This window comes from Pseudorasbora parva, chromosome 3 (assembly GCF_024679245.1).
Source record: "Pseudorasbora parva isolate DD20220531a chromosome 3, ASM2467924v1, whole genome shotgun sequence".
NCBI classification, from domain to species: domain Eukaryota; kingdom Metazoa; phylum Chordata; class Actinopteri; order Cypriniformes; family Gobionidae; genus Pseudorasbora; species Pseudorasbora parva.
The window spans coordinates 32,935,467-32,954,376 of record NC_090174.1 but is presented as its reverse complement, the minus strand read 5'-3'; the positions used below and the strand labels follow the sequence as shown (position 1 = coordinate 32,954,376).

Sequence of the window (18,910 nt, the reverse complement as noted above, 5' to 3'; positions counted from 1 at the left end):
TTTCAGGTGTTCGTTTTAAAAATAAGTTTATATTTAGTTAGTTATTTGATGCTATAAAAACGGGGGGTGTGACGTCATGATTGACAGCTGAGACTGACGGCTTCTCTGAGTGAAGTTTTCACTAAGGCACTAACAGACTTTTTTCGAAATTTTTGGGAGCAGATTAGAGCTTAAGCTTTAATTTCTACATTTCCATAACTGTTTATTTCACACCAACATTATTAATTGTTCTGCATCTGCGAGAGTGTGGGCGGGCGTTTGAAATCGCGGCTGTACTTCCTGCTCTACTTCCTGCGCTCTACTGCGCAACTCCGGTCCTGAAATCGCTACTGCGCAGACTCGGTCCCAAGATGTCCGCGCCGTGCAAGGGCGCCTGAAAGCTTCAAATCTGCCAAGCGGAAACGGATGATGTCGAGTCGTCCATATTTTTTTACGGTCTATGATCCCCAACGCTTGCGTCACAGTTGGGTTTATGTTGAGAAGCGCTTTTTTTCTGTGGTGTTTTTGATTCATGAGATTTACATAAGAAGTAGGAGGCAATGGTGTTTGAGACTCACAGTGATGTCCATGTACTGAACTCTTATTATTTCACTATGGAAAGGTTAATAAAATTTTTCATTCTAGGGCACCTTAAATTGAGCAGAAAGACAGAAAGTACGTTGATTGCCAGTATTTCACAAGAAAAATAACTCATGTTCATCCATACATATAAAGAGATGCTACCATGCTATTGATGGCCGATTAAAACAATTGATTGGCTTAATTCATTGACATTTTGCTAATGGCGTCCGCACATTACAGAATGAGCATCGGTATGATTTGTACCTCTGACTTCACTCTCCGAGTCATTCTCCTCTTAGCTTCTTCTCTAACATGTTGCGAGGGAAATGTTTTGAGGGAAATGGGAAAAGTTTTTGGGCAACGAAGTTTTGATGGTCTAGGATGCAGAACAATAACAGTGAGGTGACAGTGACCTGTGCAACTGTCTGATGAGATCTGCTCTGAACGGTCCAGACGCCTGTACATATAAGCACACATGGAAGATATACATTTGCTGGAATCATCTTGGCATTGGCTAAAAGTTTAATCTGTCAAGTTTTACTACAATGATAATGGCTGGAAAATATGCCTCTCAAGACGTCACAAAATCTGACAGCACGGCTTGGATAATATAAGTAAAACTGCTGCCCCATTTTTAAAAAAAATAGACTGTCACAAACGAGACCACCTCAGGTTTAATGCATACGATCACGCAGTTTTACAACATTAACCGTACTCGGATTGCATAATTCTTGAAGAAGGATGAGAGCAGATCATTCAGGCAAAATCTTATGTAAACAATGGACATCAATCAATATTTCACAGATTTTACTTTTGTGGACAAAATGTGCTGTTGGATATTTTTAAATAGATGCTTGTCATGGACATTTTATCCAAGTGAAATGGATTGAATTTCTCTTGCAACAGCTATTTAGCAAACGCATGAAGTCCCATTTTGATTTTGCATGGTCATTTGTAGGCTACTCCAGACACAAATTACAATATTACTGTTGCTAAAGCATCTATATGGTAAAACAGTACACCCTTAGAACTTTGAAATGATATCATTTGTTATCATTCTTAATATTTTTTACACAACATTCTAAAAGTAAATGGTAAACAAAGTGATGCTAAGCCAGAGGTCGCTCAGTGAACGTCAAGTAGCTAATGTTAAAGTAATGTTAGAATAACAAACTAACATCCTTTTTAAGTTAAGAAAATATTCGTGGCTAACTAAAAACAAACCTTGAAAAAAATAATGTTTTGGGAAACATTTTTTTTTTTTTTGCTGTTTAAAGCATACATGACCGATTAGATAATAGTATTAGTATTATATTAATTTGAGAAACTGCCCAAATTACAGTTTGTTACACGAGGTTTGCTTATGTTACTCTCCTTCTATTTCAAATTTCCATAATGGGGGCAAATATCCATCCGCAGACAGACAAGTAGTGTAGGCTGTCTTCACCGGCACAATTGTTGTTTAAAAACATCCATAGGCCTCACGAACGCTGTATTTCTGAGAGAAAAGCACAGCGAAATTAATTCGCTCCTTGATGTGCATCCGTGGGCGCGAAATGCGTTAAACATACTAATCAGATGTTTCCCACTCGCGCTGCTGTGCTGTCTCTCGTGTGTAGGCGCTCGCTCGCGCTGTATGTATGAGCGCGATGATGCTACTGGGCCCCCGCAACCCCCCCTCGATCATTCATTCTTTCGTCTATCAGTCGGACTAAAGAAAGACTAGCGTGACACGCCGGAGGTCGCGTGGACACCAAGGCTGCATGACAATTACGAAGGAATTCAAAAAAATCGAAGAGAACTGAAATAACGGTTTGAAATCGGCGTGGTTACCTGAGCTCACCGTAACGCGAGGGATTCGCTTTATGTTTCATAACCGCCCGCGCTCTTCGGGCTAAAAAAATACCCTCACTCACACAAAGATGCGGATTTAAATGAAAAACAATCGAGTTATCTGGCTTTTAACCGGGAGGAAAACAGAAACACCTATGTGATCTGGACGATACCATTCCGCTTTGTCTTCGCCCAAGAGAAACGTTGAGATTCGTTGGATTTTTGAAAATACAGCCACGCCATCGGTAAGTCTGCCTATCTGTTAATTCAGGATTATGCTTTTGCCATCACGATTTAGTAATGGCCACCACATATTATACGGTTGTCTGTCAAAATTGTGAGGTAATGTAACGCTCAGTTTATCTCACACTGGTGCCGTGTGTGAGTGTGGGTGAATGACCATGCTGCTCTCCTTTTGTTTCGGCGTGTGTCTGTGCGTCCACCTCGCACATTCACTCCTACCCAGACTATCATGTGAGCTTTCCACCCAAACATTACGGTTCAACACGCTAATGTGAGGGATATCTGAGCGAGCGGAGACTGTATGGCGTTTTAAATGCAATGCAACGCAACGCAGTGTGATGGAGCTTGGACATCTTGGGCTTCCAGCACACTATCTGCTCTGCTGTGTTATTTTGATTTGTCATAGGCGGTGGAGGGGGATGGATGGATGGCCTCGCTAGCTGTTGCGCTGTCTGAATCTAACACTAGAAAATAATCACTACGATACTGACCAATTATCATGGAAGGAGAGGACAGGTAGTTACCAAACCTAATGCACTTAAGTGTTCTGCACAACAATCTTTAATATCATTGCTTTGGACGTATATCTTTGGCAGATTGAAGGGTTTAATGATTGAATTAAATAAGACATGGCAATCATTGCTACTGCATGCTGTATAAATGGAGTGATATGGCGAGAACACGGGATTTGATGACATTAACGCAGCATGCGGCGCTGGATGGAGGGGGATTACAGCCGGATCTGCGGTCAGCGCTCGTGCTGCTGTTGACCGTCAGTCTCTCATTCAGTTGGACGGGCTCTAGACTTGTCTGGGTGGTGATTTCGAGTAGCAACATACTATCACTGCTGTTTTGAGCCCTTTGTTTGAGCACATCTGATTTATTTATTTTTTGTCCCTGCATGTACTAGACTTTGAGTCCTTTTTCAGGTAACATGACTAAATAGTCCTTCAATTGAACGGCGGATAGTGCAGCTGAATGTTGTTGAAGTTCACTCTGTTCTTTCTTCCATGCTAAACTGGTTGAGTACGAGATGTACTATTTGTATCTAACACTAAATTAGGGAAATGTTGAAATATGGTTCTTATGTAATCACTCACTGTAGGCCTTTTGATAAAAGGGAAGCATTAATGTTGTTTTTGTGGAAATATTGGCTTAAATTCCATTTGTCTTCATATGATGTTCAAGGATAGTCTTCAAGTGGTCCTTAACTTGCATCTCACTCTCTCTCACACACACACACACACACACACACACACACACACACACACACACACACACACACACACACACACACACACACACACACACACACACACACACAAGATGACCTATTTCGGCATCTCATTAATTATTAGCTTATCATTAGATATATTCACAATGTCTTTCACTGCCTGTTAGATGTTCTCGAAATGACCGGGGCTGCTTATGCTGCATTTAAAATGTGATCGCTTACCTTTAAGAAAGAGTTTACCCAAAAATGAAATGTCAGTTGACTTGCCATTTTGTAGTTTCTAACCTGTGTGACTTCTGCAGAACTCAAAATAAGATATTTAATGGTGGTATACCAATAGTTTTGGTTGCCTGTGACTTCCATTTTAAGGACATAGGGTGTGCGATACTGACACAAAATTATATCTCTTTATTTTCTGGGATTTTATCAATGATATTTTGCTGAGTGAGTGCGTTTATTGTTCTGGTATCTTGGCAGGTTTAGGACTGCTGTGAACAGCTGACTCTATATTCTTCATAATCCGTGTGGTGGTGGTCAGTTCTAGCCTGACGTGGTCATACTCAATTTTAGTCAGAATATGAGTCTGAAACTGCTCCATTGGGCTGTGATTATGGGGCGTGTTTCAACCGAACCAGGAAAGACCTCAATTGGGTAGACCTACAACCAGTCAAAGCTACGAAGCGACGTATTGTCAAATGTCAACATAGTTTAACTGCTCTGTGTTGCCAAGTCTGCGTTTTTTCAGCGGGTTGTTTTCTATGTCCGCGGGTTCAAGCGACTATTATGTGATGTATAGACCCAAGAGTGCGAATTTTAGCAGGCAACCTTGCCAAAATAACACACATTTTACCCCAAACGCCATTTCCCCCCCGGAGAACCCCCTGAGAAGCTGTTTAGGGCTAGTAGTTCGCAACCATGTCTGCAGACGAGCTGAAATCAGGCTGGAATAAACGATATTTGCCGGTGTTGTAAAAAAATAAAATAATTTAATGATACACAGAGTACTTACCCAACATGATCATCATTTCTGAGAGAAATTGTGAAGGTGAATGCAGATACAAACACGCTCTCCGTTTAAGATTTGAATAAATATAATCCAAGCCCCTTTGATGACGTGCCTGATTACGTTACTGTTGGTCATCTGTCCGTCATCGTCTTAAGCCCGCCCTGGTGATTTCATTGGTCCGAACCGTTTCTGTTCGGGGATAATTAATTCTCTATGGAGCAAGTCCAGACCGAACTGCCCGACCTAAAAATGTTGTGGGCGGGGCTAAGTTCGGTTGGAATCCTGGCTAGGTCAGTTTGCAGCAGAGACAGAAATCTTTTCAAATAAGTTAAAATGGATTTTTACCATTTAATGGGAATTTCTTACTTTTTTATAAAGCTATTTTCAAAATATATATTAATTGAAATCATCTATGTAAAATTCTTATTTTGATAAGTAAATAAAATTCTAGGGCTGTAATCAAACAAAGTAAATCTTGGTCGACTGAAGTACTGACATTTTCGACTAAAATTACGTTAGGAAAAAAAAGTTAAAGGAATTAGCTGCCCACTGTGCGCAGTACTTGGTAGCCTTGTTGTCTGCCTAAATTAATTACAAATAAACACAAAAAACTAGTAGGCTACTTGCAGTATATTAAATAGTTTTTGACCTGATTATTTTGCACTGAAATGAGTCTGACACACAAGTCTATCGGCTCTGACAGCATTGCATCATGTGCACCTGCATAATATCAGGCTATGATTTCCAGAAATATATATACTATAGGGATGTAACGATTCACTCAACTCAGGATGTAATACGATTTATGATTCGAATTTCACGATGCGATTTTTCTCAAAGTTTTAAACAAAATTAGATTTAAGACATATTATAAAATAAGTGTCCTTTTCTTTCTCAGACAAAATTCTCTATATTTTTGTGTAAAATTTAAATATATATATTTGATGTTAAATAATTACTCAGTTGAAAATTTAAAACAAATCCTCAAAAAATGTCCCTTCAAGAGATCTTCCATTGGTGTTTTCTTGGGAGGGGGTTGTTTCAGCTTCTTTACCCACATCCTGCACTGAGGAAAAGCAGAAATAAAAAGACTGTCAAGTTTAAGTACAACAGTAACAGGGCATTGTTAAAAAGGCAAGATTTTAATTATATTTTTATCATTACACTTGCAAGAGTTAGAAAAACAGAACACATTTAGGTAGATATGCCCTAATAAACACATTTTTGAAAAAAAAAAAAAAAAAATCATGGACACATTATAGAAAGAGAAAGTAAAAAAACGTCTGGTTCTGCAACAGCACAGTCTTCAGTCTGTGGACGCATCCTCGTGCTGGTCTTTCTCTGGATTAGGAAGAGCCTTGTATCTTTCACTTGTGATCTCCATGGCAATCGCCCTCATCTCTGAGTGGAGCAAATCTGCCGTTCAGAGTGGTTTGGCCTGTTATCTTTATGGAATTACCTTGGTCTGATGGTCTCAGTAAAACTGAACAGAATTTTATTAACCTGAACAAATCTTTTTCAGAAACTATCAAAAATATGCAATTACAAAAGAAGAAAAACACATTGAAAATGAAAAAAATGAGCTCAGTCGCACAAATGTAACAGGATATTCAGTATGTTTCATTCTTTGTTAATGGTTTTCAAAGATTCGTTTTCACACATCGTGGATTGTGAATGCATTGCCAAAGATTTCGCTTACATTTCTAAATTTCCGTTTGCTGTTTTGACACAAACCTCTCGTGGGGGTGGGCTTAACAGTGATCTACTCTGATTGGATAAAGAGCTTTTGATGGACATGTGCTCTCTGACCTGCGCATATTGAAATGATCTCACGGTGCTTTGTATTAGTTCGTAAAGATGAGCTTTCAGGAGAGACATGGAGCGGTGGCGGCTTCATCTTCATCATCATCTTCACCCGCTTGTTCTTCAAGGCAGCAATACGTTTGTGTTATTCACTTATCACTGTTAAGCCCGCCCCCACGAGAGGTTTGTGTCAAAACAGCAAACAAAAAACTGAGAGACGTAAGTGAAATCTTTGGCAATGCATTCACAATCCACGATTCGAAATAAAAAAAAAAAAAAAAAACATTAACAAAGAATGAAACATACTGAATATCCTGTTACATTTGTGCTAATGAGTTCATTTTTTTCATTTTCTATGTGTTTTTCTTCTTTTGTAATGGCATATTTTTGATAGTTTCTGAAAAAGTTCCATTCAGTTTTATAAAGTTTTGTTCAGTTTTATTGAGACAGTTAATTCCATATATCTTTTTACATACAGCCGGAGGTGACTGGACTGGAGCCTCTCACAGGTGATGATTAATCGTCAGATAGTCAAAATGCCGTCACACTCTGGATTTGAATAAGTGAACGCAATCTAGGTGCTTGCCGTCGCCATGGTTCTGTTTGATGGCGTGTTCACACGGCTGCGCTGACTGCACTTGCGCCTAACTTCCATATGAATGATCTGAAAACATTTGTTTATATCTCTCTTCTTGGCGTTAGTGTGCATGCACATTTTACAAGTCATTTTACAGGCAATTTTCAACTTCAATTTGAAGGGTGATAGAAACACGGCTAATGAGTTTCAAACGATTCATTCAAACAACTAATGAATTCAGGAGCAAAGCATTTGACATCTTAATGAGTGAGTCATTGAATATAAAAAAAGACATACAGAGGTATTTTTGTCCCTTTAGCTTTAAAGCAGCACTTGGCAACTTTTGCTCTCGGGGTCCCCCTACAGTTGGGAAAAAATTATGTCCTCAACTACTGTCGTAAGCTCTGTCATCCTACAACAGGGGATGCCATCGCACGTGCATTTGTTGACATGAGAACCCTGACAGCCCTGAACTAGTAATGCGCGGGTCGTCTCACGTCGTATGTCTATTTAAAGGTGAACTATGTAGTATTTTTGCAGTAAAATATCCAAAAACCACTAGGCCGGTGTTATATATTTTGTTCAGTTGAGTACCTACAATATCCCAGAAGTTTCCAACTATTTGTAAAATTGTGAGAAAATTACTATTTTAACTAAGGACAGGGACGTTTCAACATTGCATTTGAGGGAGTCGCCTGTCAATTGCGTCATATCTGCGTTAACCTCGGTTTCGGCTTTTATTTGACAGGAGCGCTTTACTCTTAGCAGTGTGAACAAGTGAACGCACGAGTAAAGTCATGACATCGTTTTGAACAGACTTAAATGTATCTAATATGATAAACAGAGCTACATTACCTCAAAATAATATCCGGAAGAGCGGATCTGTGCAGGCGACCGGCGAATGTCTCCCGTCCCTTCATAATAAAAGCCCTGGTATTCGCGAGGCGGGTATTTGTTTAACAATCGCTCCAGCAGCTGTGCTCAGGTCCATAACACTCGGTCCTGCTCTGCTTTAGACTACAGTAACGTTAATAACCGCATGCATGAACGTGATTTCTGCCCGAGTCCTATTTTCCACCGGCTTTGATGAGAAGACCACATCTCCCAAGATGCTGCGCTCACACTTTGCGTCATCAAACTACGATTTGTTTTGAATAGGCGCCCTCTAGTGGACGGAAAGCTCCATAGTGCACCTTTAATGGTCTTGGGTGCGCAGCGGGTTGTAAAAATATATACAGTGGTGCGGGGCGGGCCAAATAACTTCATAAAAGCGTCCCCGCAGGTTGGTGCAGCACTAACAGTTACTCTGAACACTGCAGGAGGAGTTCACATGCAGGTGTTCTTCTGGCGTCGCGTGTGAAATGTCTTCATCGGAGGTACAGTCAGTGGCATATGTTTCAGCATGTCATATGAATATAATTTCATGAGTTTTATTTTTTTCAAACGCCAAATAATCACGATGCTCACGTTTACAAGCCAGCGTCATTATAGTAGTCTATTGGTTACCGTTTTACAGAATCTATATGATACTTCAGTTCAATGTTTGAGTGGTAGCTCACCGTAAAAAGCATGACAGCATCGGTCGGCCACGCCTCCTTCAGCTCACGCCGACGAGCAAACGCTGGTCCAATGTTGATCCTCGTCCTGCCTTTAATCCCATCACTTTTTTGTTTCCTCTTTTTGCTTTCCTACAACAAAACCTTTTCTTTCTTATTTGTCTCTGCTGCTTCGGACATGACTATATTATCTGACGAACAAAGTTGGGCTCGCACGTCCGAATTTAAGGAAGTGTGAGTGGTGGTGGAAGTGACGTATATGCCGTAAAGCAGTCGAATTGTGTAGTTCTTTGTGTTCTCGGATTACTACCCGAAACCCGAAGTTTAAAAGTATGATTAAAAACGATACAGACCCCATCAAGCTATGGCAGACGTGTCATTCAACCTATTGTAAGTCGATTTATCATCACAAGAGTCTTGAAAATATATTATGAAGTAGGGCTGGGCGATATGGCCCAAAAAAAAAAATCCCCGATTTTTTCACCAAAAATTCGATTTACGATTTAAAACGATTTTTTTCCCCCCTCCTACTTAAAATCAATCTGCAGATGACAAAGAAATTGTTCAAAACAAGTTTTAACTTTATTTTGTTTAGGTAAAATTAAATATTTGCGGCTTGGTAAAGTGTGAATAACCCCCAACTATTCCACAGTATAAATGGGCACCATATCTTTTGCAATATACAGTATACATATCAAAGGTTTATGAATTGATATGCAGATAACTTTTATTAACAACAGTAATGTGCAAAAGAAGTATAGGGAAAATTTAAATGTTATGCTCTCATTAAATATAGATTAGCATTGTTTTAGTCTCACACTGAACTTACAGACAGCTTCAGTGATTATTAAAGGAGCTCTTTACTTGTTTTCTGTGTAATTTAGTCACAATTTGAAGAAAAGTTTAGTTTTTCCTGAGACTTTGTGACTTTGTACTTTTCTCCATACATTAGGGAGTGGAAATCGCTAATAAATCAATAAGTGCTCTTCTGCTGGTTATAGTGGTGGGCATTTAATATCTTTTTTAAATAAAAATGCTACAGAAAATATGCTAGATAAAAAAAGCTAGATAAATGGATTACACATTTTTAAAAAATAAACTAAAAAAAACATTCCACTTTTTCTTTCACAAGACCCCTTTAAACTTTTAGTTTTACAAACCATCACATTAAAAATAACATTACAATCGGATATTTAGAGCTTTGAAGTGCTGGAAATAAGTGTGAAGCTCTTGAAAACCATTGGAAAGTGCTTGAATTTCAATCTCAAAAGGTTGTACGAATCCTGAGATAAATAATAACAACAACAACAACATTAAATCCATGTGGTTTTACTACAGTAAATCATGGTGAATGTTGGTTATTTGTGACTGAAACCCCTGACCTTCGCTCAGCTCTGTTTGATCTGATATCTGTGGTTTATAACAGAATTCTGCGCCGATCGCTTCCACTAGATCACAGTAGCGATGGTATTAATTCTGTGGTGAATTTAAACGCTCTCTCACTGGATCACCAGCGCTGTGTATCGAGCCTGTCACGAGATGCGTTAGTGTCAGCGCAGCTTTAAATGAGTAGCGCCTAGCGCGGTTCCGTTCAGACTTCAAACACACTTTGCAGCCGGGTATTGTTACGAATGACACTGTATGTTGTTAGACGCTATCCTTGTTTTTCGTGTATCTCTGTGGCAAATGCGCGCGGGGAGTGCTGAGCCATTACGGGAGCCCAGAGGGGAGCGTCGGCGGATTTTAAAGAGAAAACCGATTTTCATTCACAAAAATCGTCGTAAACTAAAAACTCGAATTAATTCATAAAATCGATTTATCGCCCAGCCCTATTATGAAGGTTGAAAAGTTACCTAGTGCTGATTAATATAGGGGGCATTCTAATTTCTAAATTCATTTTAATAGAGTAAATCATGCAATGATAGCATGTACTCTAAATGCGCAAGCACATCTAACCTAATAGGGTTACATCACGTATGTGTTTGTAAAGTGAGGGACATGCTCGATAATGTGAGAAATGCCTTTAATCATTTTTATATTCCACTGAAGAAAGTTACAGGTTTAGAACATCAAATCATGACAATTTTATTTTTGGGTGAACTGTCCCTTAAACAGTTTATATTTTTGCTCTGAATGTATCAAGGGTAATGTACAAATAAATAAATAAATAAAGGAAAGCACATGGAATCAGGAGCTCTCAGGTTGAAGTTGAACAGGGTGTGCAAAAACTACAAACTAGCAAGGTTGCCCATAATCTGCTGCCAACAGGAAGTTCTTTAAAAGAATAGAACTCAGAACTGTTTAATTTGAGCCAAAAATAAACTAGTGAAAATAGTGACCGGAACTTATGCACTCCATTTGTATGGACTGATCTCTTATGGTGTACTTTTTTGGAGCCTAGTCAATTCGAATATGGTAATATTGTAATGCAGTGCTAAATTATTATAATCAATTGTATTAGTAATGAAAATATAAAATACAAATATTAGAAATATTACAGGGCTCCAGACAAAAAATTTTAATTAAGGAGCCATTGGCTCCTGTAAGTGAAAAAGTTAGGTGCCGAATTATTTTATCAAGTGCCACAAAAGAATAAACGTTTTTTAATTTTTCACGTGCAATTATATGGACAGTTTTGAATTTCATTTTTAGCTCCTTGCATTTTTTTTTCTCATGAAGAATAGAGCTTAAGTAAAAATCTTTATGTATTTTTTTTGCCTGTGATGAACTGAAAAACCAACTTAAATCTATGCGCCTCTTAAGATTTTAACACGCGCATGTACACACACAGCGACTTTTGCATTTTTCTCCACTGTAGGCTAGGCTTTATTTATTGTCATGTACATAGAGCGCTTCACAGCCGTTACACATCACATATAGGCTACCCAACATATGATTTGTCCTTTTAAACTACTTTACTTAAATGCTCCCATATGTTACTTGACTTTAATTAATTTCTTTGTGTTTTTAATTTGGCAAATTCTGCAAATTATACTGGAAGAAAAAAGTTTTAAACATGTAAATATTTACAAAAATTATGTTGGAAAATTCTTATCAGAATAACTTCTATTAATTTAGTGTATAATTTTAGGATAAACTGTCAAATTATTAAGCATTATCTCATTTAGGGCTTTTCCTTTGTGTTTTATATACTGTCCACTAGGCATGCTATCTTTTTCCCCCGAAGAAACGGTTTTGAAAACGTAAGTGAAGCATGTTTGTTGCGTTTTATGGTGAAATGAGTTCTGTTAATAAAATCAACACTAAGTATTTATCTCTCATCCATCCGCAATTAATTACAATGTTATTTTTTATTATTTGGTCTCCCTGGCCCGTGGATATAACCCCGATCTGCTCATCACGCATACACTCAAACACAGAGAGAGAGGCTAAACTTCACTGGGCACAAATCGGCAGGCTTGATCAAAAGCATCCGCAATATTATTTTCCTTCAGATAAGAAGTCGAGAGTCAACAACGCAAATCAAGAAAGGAATTTAATTCACTATTTAAAATCTGTTGGGCAGGGCTGTGATACGTTTGGTTGGCAGCTGGAAGATACCATATAGCCCCAGGACATTGGGCTAGCGAATTTGTGCACTGTAAAAAAATATTTAGAAAAAAAGTTACCTGGTTGCCTTAATTTTGAGTTCATTGAAATTAAAATTTTGAGTTAATACAATGAACATTTTTTGAGATTCGACAACCTTTATTAAAATATTATTAAAAGATTTTGTAAGCATATTGGTTAATTATGTGTGTTTTATTTCTGATGACACAGTGAAACATGCCAAATTTTCACTCCTTAAAGTACCGGTACTAATAAAAGTCCATATCGTACCGTTTGTAATAGCAGGGTATCGCAATACTTTTCTAGTACCGGTATATCGTGCAACACTACTCCATTGACTATCGTTTTACCTAATATGGTGGAAAAGGTGACGTTTGCTAGAAAGATCGAGTGAACGATCTGTAAGCAAAGTATCTACGTTTGTATTTTGTAATACAAAATAATATTAACCTTTGTCATTAGACACGCTATTTAGTTTTGTATGGCACTTGTAGTTTCCTATTGTTACTTTACTAGCATCTTGCGTCATCTAGACGGTGCGGTCTCTCTAAGAAACTTTCAATTTAATCAAAAATTGTTTAAACAGTCAATAAGTGGATAAATCACTACTTACTGCTTGCAGGAATATACTTGCCCCTTTCTTCATTTTAAGACGCTGTGCGACGCTTGCTTGAAATGGGCCGAACAAACGAATGATTTGTTGTGGTATCCGATTATAATAAACCTCAACCATGTGTTGCACTATGGCAAGGTTAATTAAATTTTTCATTCTAAGGTTGTACAAATTACAATCTTTTTTACATGACAATTGAGCTGACAGATTCTCATTCACCTTTTAATTGTGAAACCGTAAATGACATCTCCTTTTGTAAGTCTTCATGCATATGGAACAAAATACAGGCAAGTGATATAATACCTAACAGTGTTACAATAAGGACTCCTAAACTTTATTCTAGCTTTAAAGCTTTATTCTAGGGATGGGCAACAGTGGTCGAGTACTCGATTCCTCGAACGTGACAGCGACGATCGATCATTAAAACGATGATCGCCCTGACTTTAAAAAATATATTTGTATATTTCTCGGATTGGTTATTGCGGCATTTTGGACAGTAACTGAGGTCTGATTGGTTAGCATTAGACTGCATGCCTTCCAGACCGCGAAATAAAGTGAAACTAAAGCGCTGAAGCACTGTGAATGATCATGAAATACAGGGCACATACACATACACAGCATTATAATGAGAACACGATTGTCATATAATGTTATTCTCCGCGCTTTAGTTCCCCGTGTATCAGTGCGTGCTGCTAAAGGAAATCCACAACCAGAGTCAGAGCACGGTCAAGTTCATCTGTGTATCCGCGTCCTTTTCCACAGATGCAAGTTGTAAGATTACTTGTTTTATAATTGATTATATGTTGTCTATATCTGATTAATCCCATATAGGACGGCGTTTGGTTGAGTTTAATAACCAGCTAGCAAAGCGCTGCCGTTACTTCGGCTGGTGTTTATTCTCTTCAGCTTCAGCTCAAATGCAAACAGCCCGACATATATCGACTCTGGGTTATTTGAGACGGTCATATTATTTTTTAGATAGGCTATTTCTTTTTCAAAATCATTGATATTAATAATGCAGCAGTGTTACTCATTTTTTTAACAGTCGATCTGTTTTAATGTTTCTCATGGATTGAAAAACGCGCAGTGATGCTGTTCTCGCTTTGATCATGAAAAATAAAATTATGTGCAGCGCCAATCTGTCATGTAGGCTACATAGAATTATAATAAGACCACGATTAAAGTGTTGTAAATTATCTGTGGTTTCGTTGCCCGTGTATTAGAGTTGAAGAGCGCATTCAAAATGAGTTTCGTTTTCAAGCCTGTTGGCTAAGTTCACGTGCGCATTTGCGTCCTTTTGGGATTGTAATAGGCATATATCTGATTAATCTCATATAGGATGCGTTTGATGGAGTTTATTAATTCTCTAGCAAAGCTCTGCAGGGGTGGTGTATTCACAGTTGCAGCTCAAATACAATGCCCGATATCATTGACTGGGTTATTTGAGACAGTTATTTAGTTTCTTTTTCTTTAAGACATTTATGCATCATAATCTAATAGTTATTTTTTATAGTCATATGTTCATATTTGCATAGACATCATGTTTTTGTCGCATACATTACCGTAACAGTCTTAAAATAGTTTCATATCTCCATGACGGAGACGCCCCGCCCTATTATTAGTAGTATTGCCTTCTCTAATAAAGAGATTTTCCACTAATTAGTTAGCTTCAGCTGGAGATCTCTCCTCTTGTGCTGGGATGTTTCATCTTTAAGTGCTCCAACATGCACGTCGTGCTCCTGTTAAAAGCAAGTTGCCCCTTGCATGTATTGCACACGACAACATACTTGGTTTTCTTCTACAGCAATAGCATTTGTAAGGGCTGCATTACACTCTAGCGCCACAGTGCCGTAGAGGTCAAATCGTGATATTGCAGGCCCTTACATTAGGTCACGTGAGATCAAATGACTACTCGACAACAAAGATATTTGTCGACAATTTTTTATTGTTGACTAAACGTTTCAGCCCTACTATCCACTGGCACATGCCAATGAAGAACGGATGCGCCAATACGCATAGTGACGTGCCATTGGCTTCTGTGTGTCAGATGCCATGTCACTTAATGCTAATAATGCTACTGGAGATTATTCACAGTGTGCATGAAATAGACACTGCCTTGCTGCACTTTTACAGTACTTTGACGTTCATTCTTTGACAAGTCTCTGTCGATTTCGATCTCTCTCATGCTGGCACAGCTGCCAGCGTTGTTGCTCAATAAAGATGATGGCTTTGAAAAAGCCTTATATTGCCATGACATCTGTTTCTGACACGTATTTTGGCGCTGAGGTTTTTTCCAGAGTAACTTTGCTGTGAGTCTTCACATTTTATTACGTCAACACACAACAAAAGATGTAATATGCTGCTCAAAACAGAATGGTCGCCAATGGCGATCTCAGCAAAAATATTACTTGCAAATTAATATTTTTGGTCTCAAATGCGACCGTTTTAGTTGCAGTCTGGAGACCTGCATTACATTAGAAATGCAAATGTTTAGCCTTTATTTTGCTGTAGGACTGAAAGAAGATTAATAGTTTTAGTGTGCTTCTCATTTCAAATCTTGAGACGTGCTGTCAACTCCTCCTGTTCTCAATATTTTACCTTTATATTTTTATATTAAAAGAAACAAAATTGTAAATTGTGCAAATTTGTCATTCCTGTTATGTAGTTTTTTGATGTATTTGTGCTGCCCCAAGAAAAACTGCTAAGATCTTTAACCACATAGATTGGCATGAATGGATGGACAGATTGAAAGAAAGATAAATACATAGTTGGATTCATACTAGCTGACAGATGGACAGACAGATCTGTTCAGATGTACTGATGAATCATTGGCTGGAAGTGGCTGTGTTTGCCGGGTTGATGAATGGATGAAGAGATAAATGGGTGGAGGCATCAGTGTAGTGGCAAAGATGAGAGGAATGTGACTTTGGCCCCCTAGAGTGCTGACGGTCTCAATCCCCTCCCATACTCCCCTGTCTGTATGTTTCTGTGAGTGAGACCACTATTGTCCCAATGCACAGGGTGCTGTGTTTCTGTAAGCCAAGTCATCATTACCACTGCCGGTGCTTTTGTTACCACTAACGCCCCTACATTCCTACCCAATGCCACGCTAGGGCACAGAGAGCTGAGATGGGCTTGGTGATAATATGATCTGTATCAGCGTTTAGGGTTAGTGTCACTGTAAAGCCTCGGGTTATCTGGATGCTCAGCCAACATGCAACAAGTTAAAATCAGGTCCAGAATCTCAGCTAGCCTTTAGCATTTAAAGTGAAATAGCTTTAGGTTTCATGACCCATATGTTATTATTGATATAGTTTTGGGTACCTGTCAGAGCAGGGTAAAGGGGAGGCTTTTATCCAGTGTTCAATCAGCTGGACAGCAGCAAACCCACCTTTTGGTATCTCCCTTTGCTTGGAAGAAATGTCTGTGATATCTGCCACACAACCTGATTTATTTGTCACACTATTGTCTGCTTTATCTTGCAATTGCAAGTATTCTATTAGCAGTTTTGCAGGATAAATTTTTTACATGTTCGATAAATGCAGTAAATATGATGGTTGACAATAGTCTCAGTCTCGGACGTCACGTCACGCCCACGGATCATTGGCTGAATGTCTGATACATACACTGTAAACCCTAATGTTGTCTTTACTTAAACAAATCAAGTAAACTTGACTAAATTATACAAGTTTAGTCTAAAAACTCAGACATATAAGTTAGTATAACTTATTAACCAACAAAATACATAAACTTAAGATTTCAAGTTGTATGAACTCAAAATCATAAGTAATTAAAATAGCTCACTCTGGTCTTGCTTTGATGTGATTGGCCATGCCAGGAGTTCTGTCTAGCAACAAGAGAATTAATTCACTGATTGGAGGACATTTCCAAAAGGCGGTCCTTTTCGCCTCACCTGTTGCTTGTTGCTGATTCAAATTAAGATGGAGACTTTTTCATTGTGTGCAATCTTAAATTCGGTAAGTAAAAATTTGTAAGTTACTAAACCTAACAATAATACGTGAACTAACTTATAACCAAATTGACTTTATTTCTGTTTTAATGAAAATAATAGTTTTGTTGGAAGTCACCATGATGGAGATAAGTGTTTGCTTTAGTTGGGCTCTTGACCCTTAATGTAATATTAGTGTTTCTCTGGCTGCTTTGTGTTTGTGAGACACCTATGTTAAGCAACAAAAAGCCAAGAGAAATATCATCAAGTGGTGTTGTTTATTCATTGATGATGATAATAACATCATCATATATAGGCAGAATCCCTGATCTTGTGCAGAGTCCAATGCTTTGGATGTCAAAGCAGTTATTAATAGTTTTGAAATATTAATAATACTAGAATCTTCACTATTGTGCTAATATAATTTTTTTTTTTTATGTGCACAAAATGTTTAAATCTATGGCATTAATTAGACATACACACACATCACTAATCTGCGTATGAATCTCTACAATGGTGACAAAAAACTTTTTAAAATGGTGAAAAAAATCTGATAAACAGATCAACTCTGAACATAAAACAAGCTAAAAAAACATCAGAACATAACAGCAAAAGTAACAGCAAATAGTAAGAAATCAAAGAAAATGTGTCACAATTCAGACGCATAATTTATTCATGCCGCAATGCATGTTGGGACCAATAGGGGAGTTTTGATTGGTTGTACCCAGCATGCTGTACTGAACTGGTGTAGCCAGTTTGGTGAACTTAACAATTTAAGTACAGTGAATGTGAGCACCAAGTTAAGTAAACTTAAATATTCAAGTTTTAGGAGACTCCATTACTCAATTGAATTGAGGGAATCACTTTCCTCAAATCATTTGAGTATTCTCAACTTATTAGGGTTTACAGTGTATGGCACACTTATCTGGAAACACTTCAGGCATTTTGAAGATGTCATCTGATTGGTTGAATTCTACAGGATGTCCGCGAGATGTGTGGGTTGCATTCTTTAACGATCTGCCTGAAAACAAATGCCCTGAAGCCAAACTTCATCATGGAAGAAGAACACCCTTGTTTACAACTGTGACAACAAGTGCTTACTGCTTACCAGAATCAATTAAACACTGGATTTTCAAAAGCATGTGGAAATCGCGGCTCCATTGTTGCGAGACTAGGTTGACAGTGACAAGCCCATTAGAAGTTTAAGTGTTCGCTAATAGGAACAAGGTAGCAAATGAACAACCACGGTTATGCATTGCCATTTAATGTTGATGCTGCTGATGGCCTTTTACACATTCCCATTTGGGGGAAAAAGCAGTATTGCAAGTGCTTATTCATAGCATGTAAGGTTTTACTTTTTTTTCTCTCTCTCAGAGGTCTCAGAGCTTGCAGAACTTTTTTTTACAACACACATTGTAAGCAGCTTTACAGAAATTCATAATGTTTATAGTACTTTGATGCCTAATTTTGCAGATGTAAGGTGCCTTCAGACCAACAAACTAGGCTTTCTGTGATTTAGTTGTGGGTTTAGGCGCAACACATCACTTGCCCACTGCGGAACTGCCCCCACCTTCATTTAGATTTTTTTTTAATAGTAATAAAAAATCTTTTAGTGCAGTTAGAGAACAGACAAAACAATAAAAACTGAACATGTCTGCTCATTACTGTGAGCTGAACCAGAATTGTAGCAGGAGTCAGATTTCATTTATCACGAGAGTGAAGAGCTGACAGACCAGATGATCTTGGAAGATTTGGTTTCTCATGTCATAGCATGATATCAAGTAATCTAATTTCCTGATAACGATATACACTCATATATCGTGCACCATACTAATATTATAAACACCCTTTTCCCTTCAGAACTGCCTTAATTCTACGTGCCATTGATTCAACAAGGTGCTAAAAGCATTATTTAGAAATGTTGGCCCATATTGATAGGATAGCATCTTGCAGTTGATTGATTTG

The 18,910-nt window shown here is 38.1% G+C and overlaps 1 protein-coding gene across 3 annotated transcripts in view; it reads left to right on the top strand.

Moving 5' to 3' along the window:
• The first annotated feature begins 2,168 nt into the window (after positions 1-2,168).
• The window catches only part of sptbn2 (spectrin, beta, non-erythrocytic 2), a 99,207-nt gene continuing 82,465 nt past the window's right edge, over positions 2,169-18,910 (top strand). The window contains exon 1 of one of the 3 annotated variants that reach the window (XM_067438504.1): positions 2,169-2,639. Coding sequence is in view for 2 of the 3 variants with exons in the window: in XM_067438503.1 (XP_067294604.1) it covers positions 3,137-3,153 (17 nt within the window). In the remaining variant the exon portion in view is untranslated. Of the gene's footprint in view, positions 2,640-3,060; positions 3,154-18,910 lie in introns of those variants that run through there. The other 2 variants (XM_067438503.1, XM_067438506.1) reach the window with 2 other exon arrangements.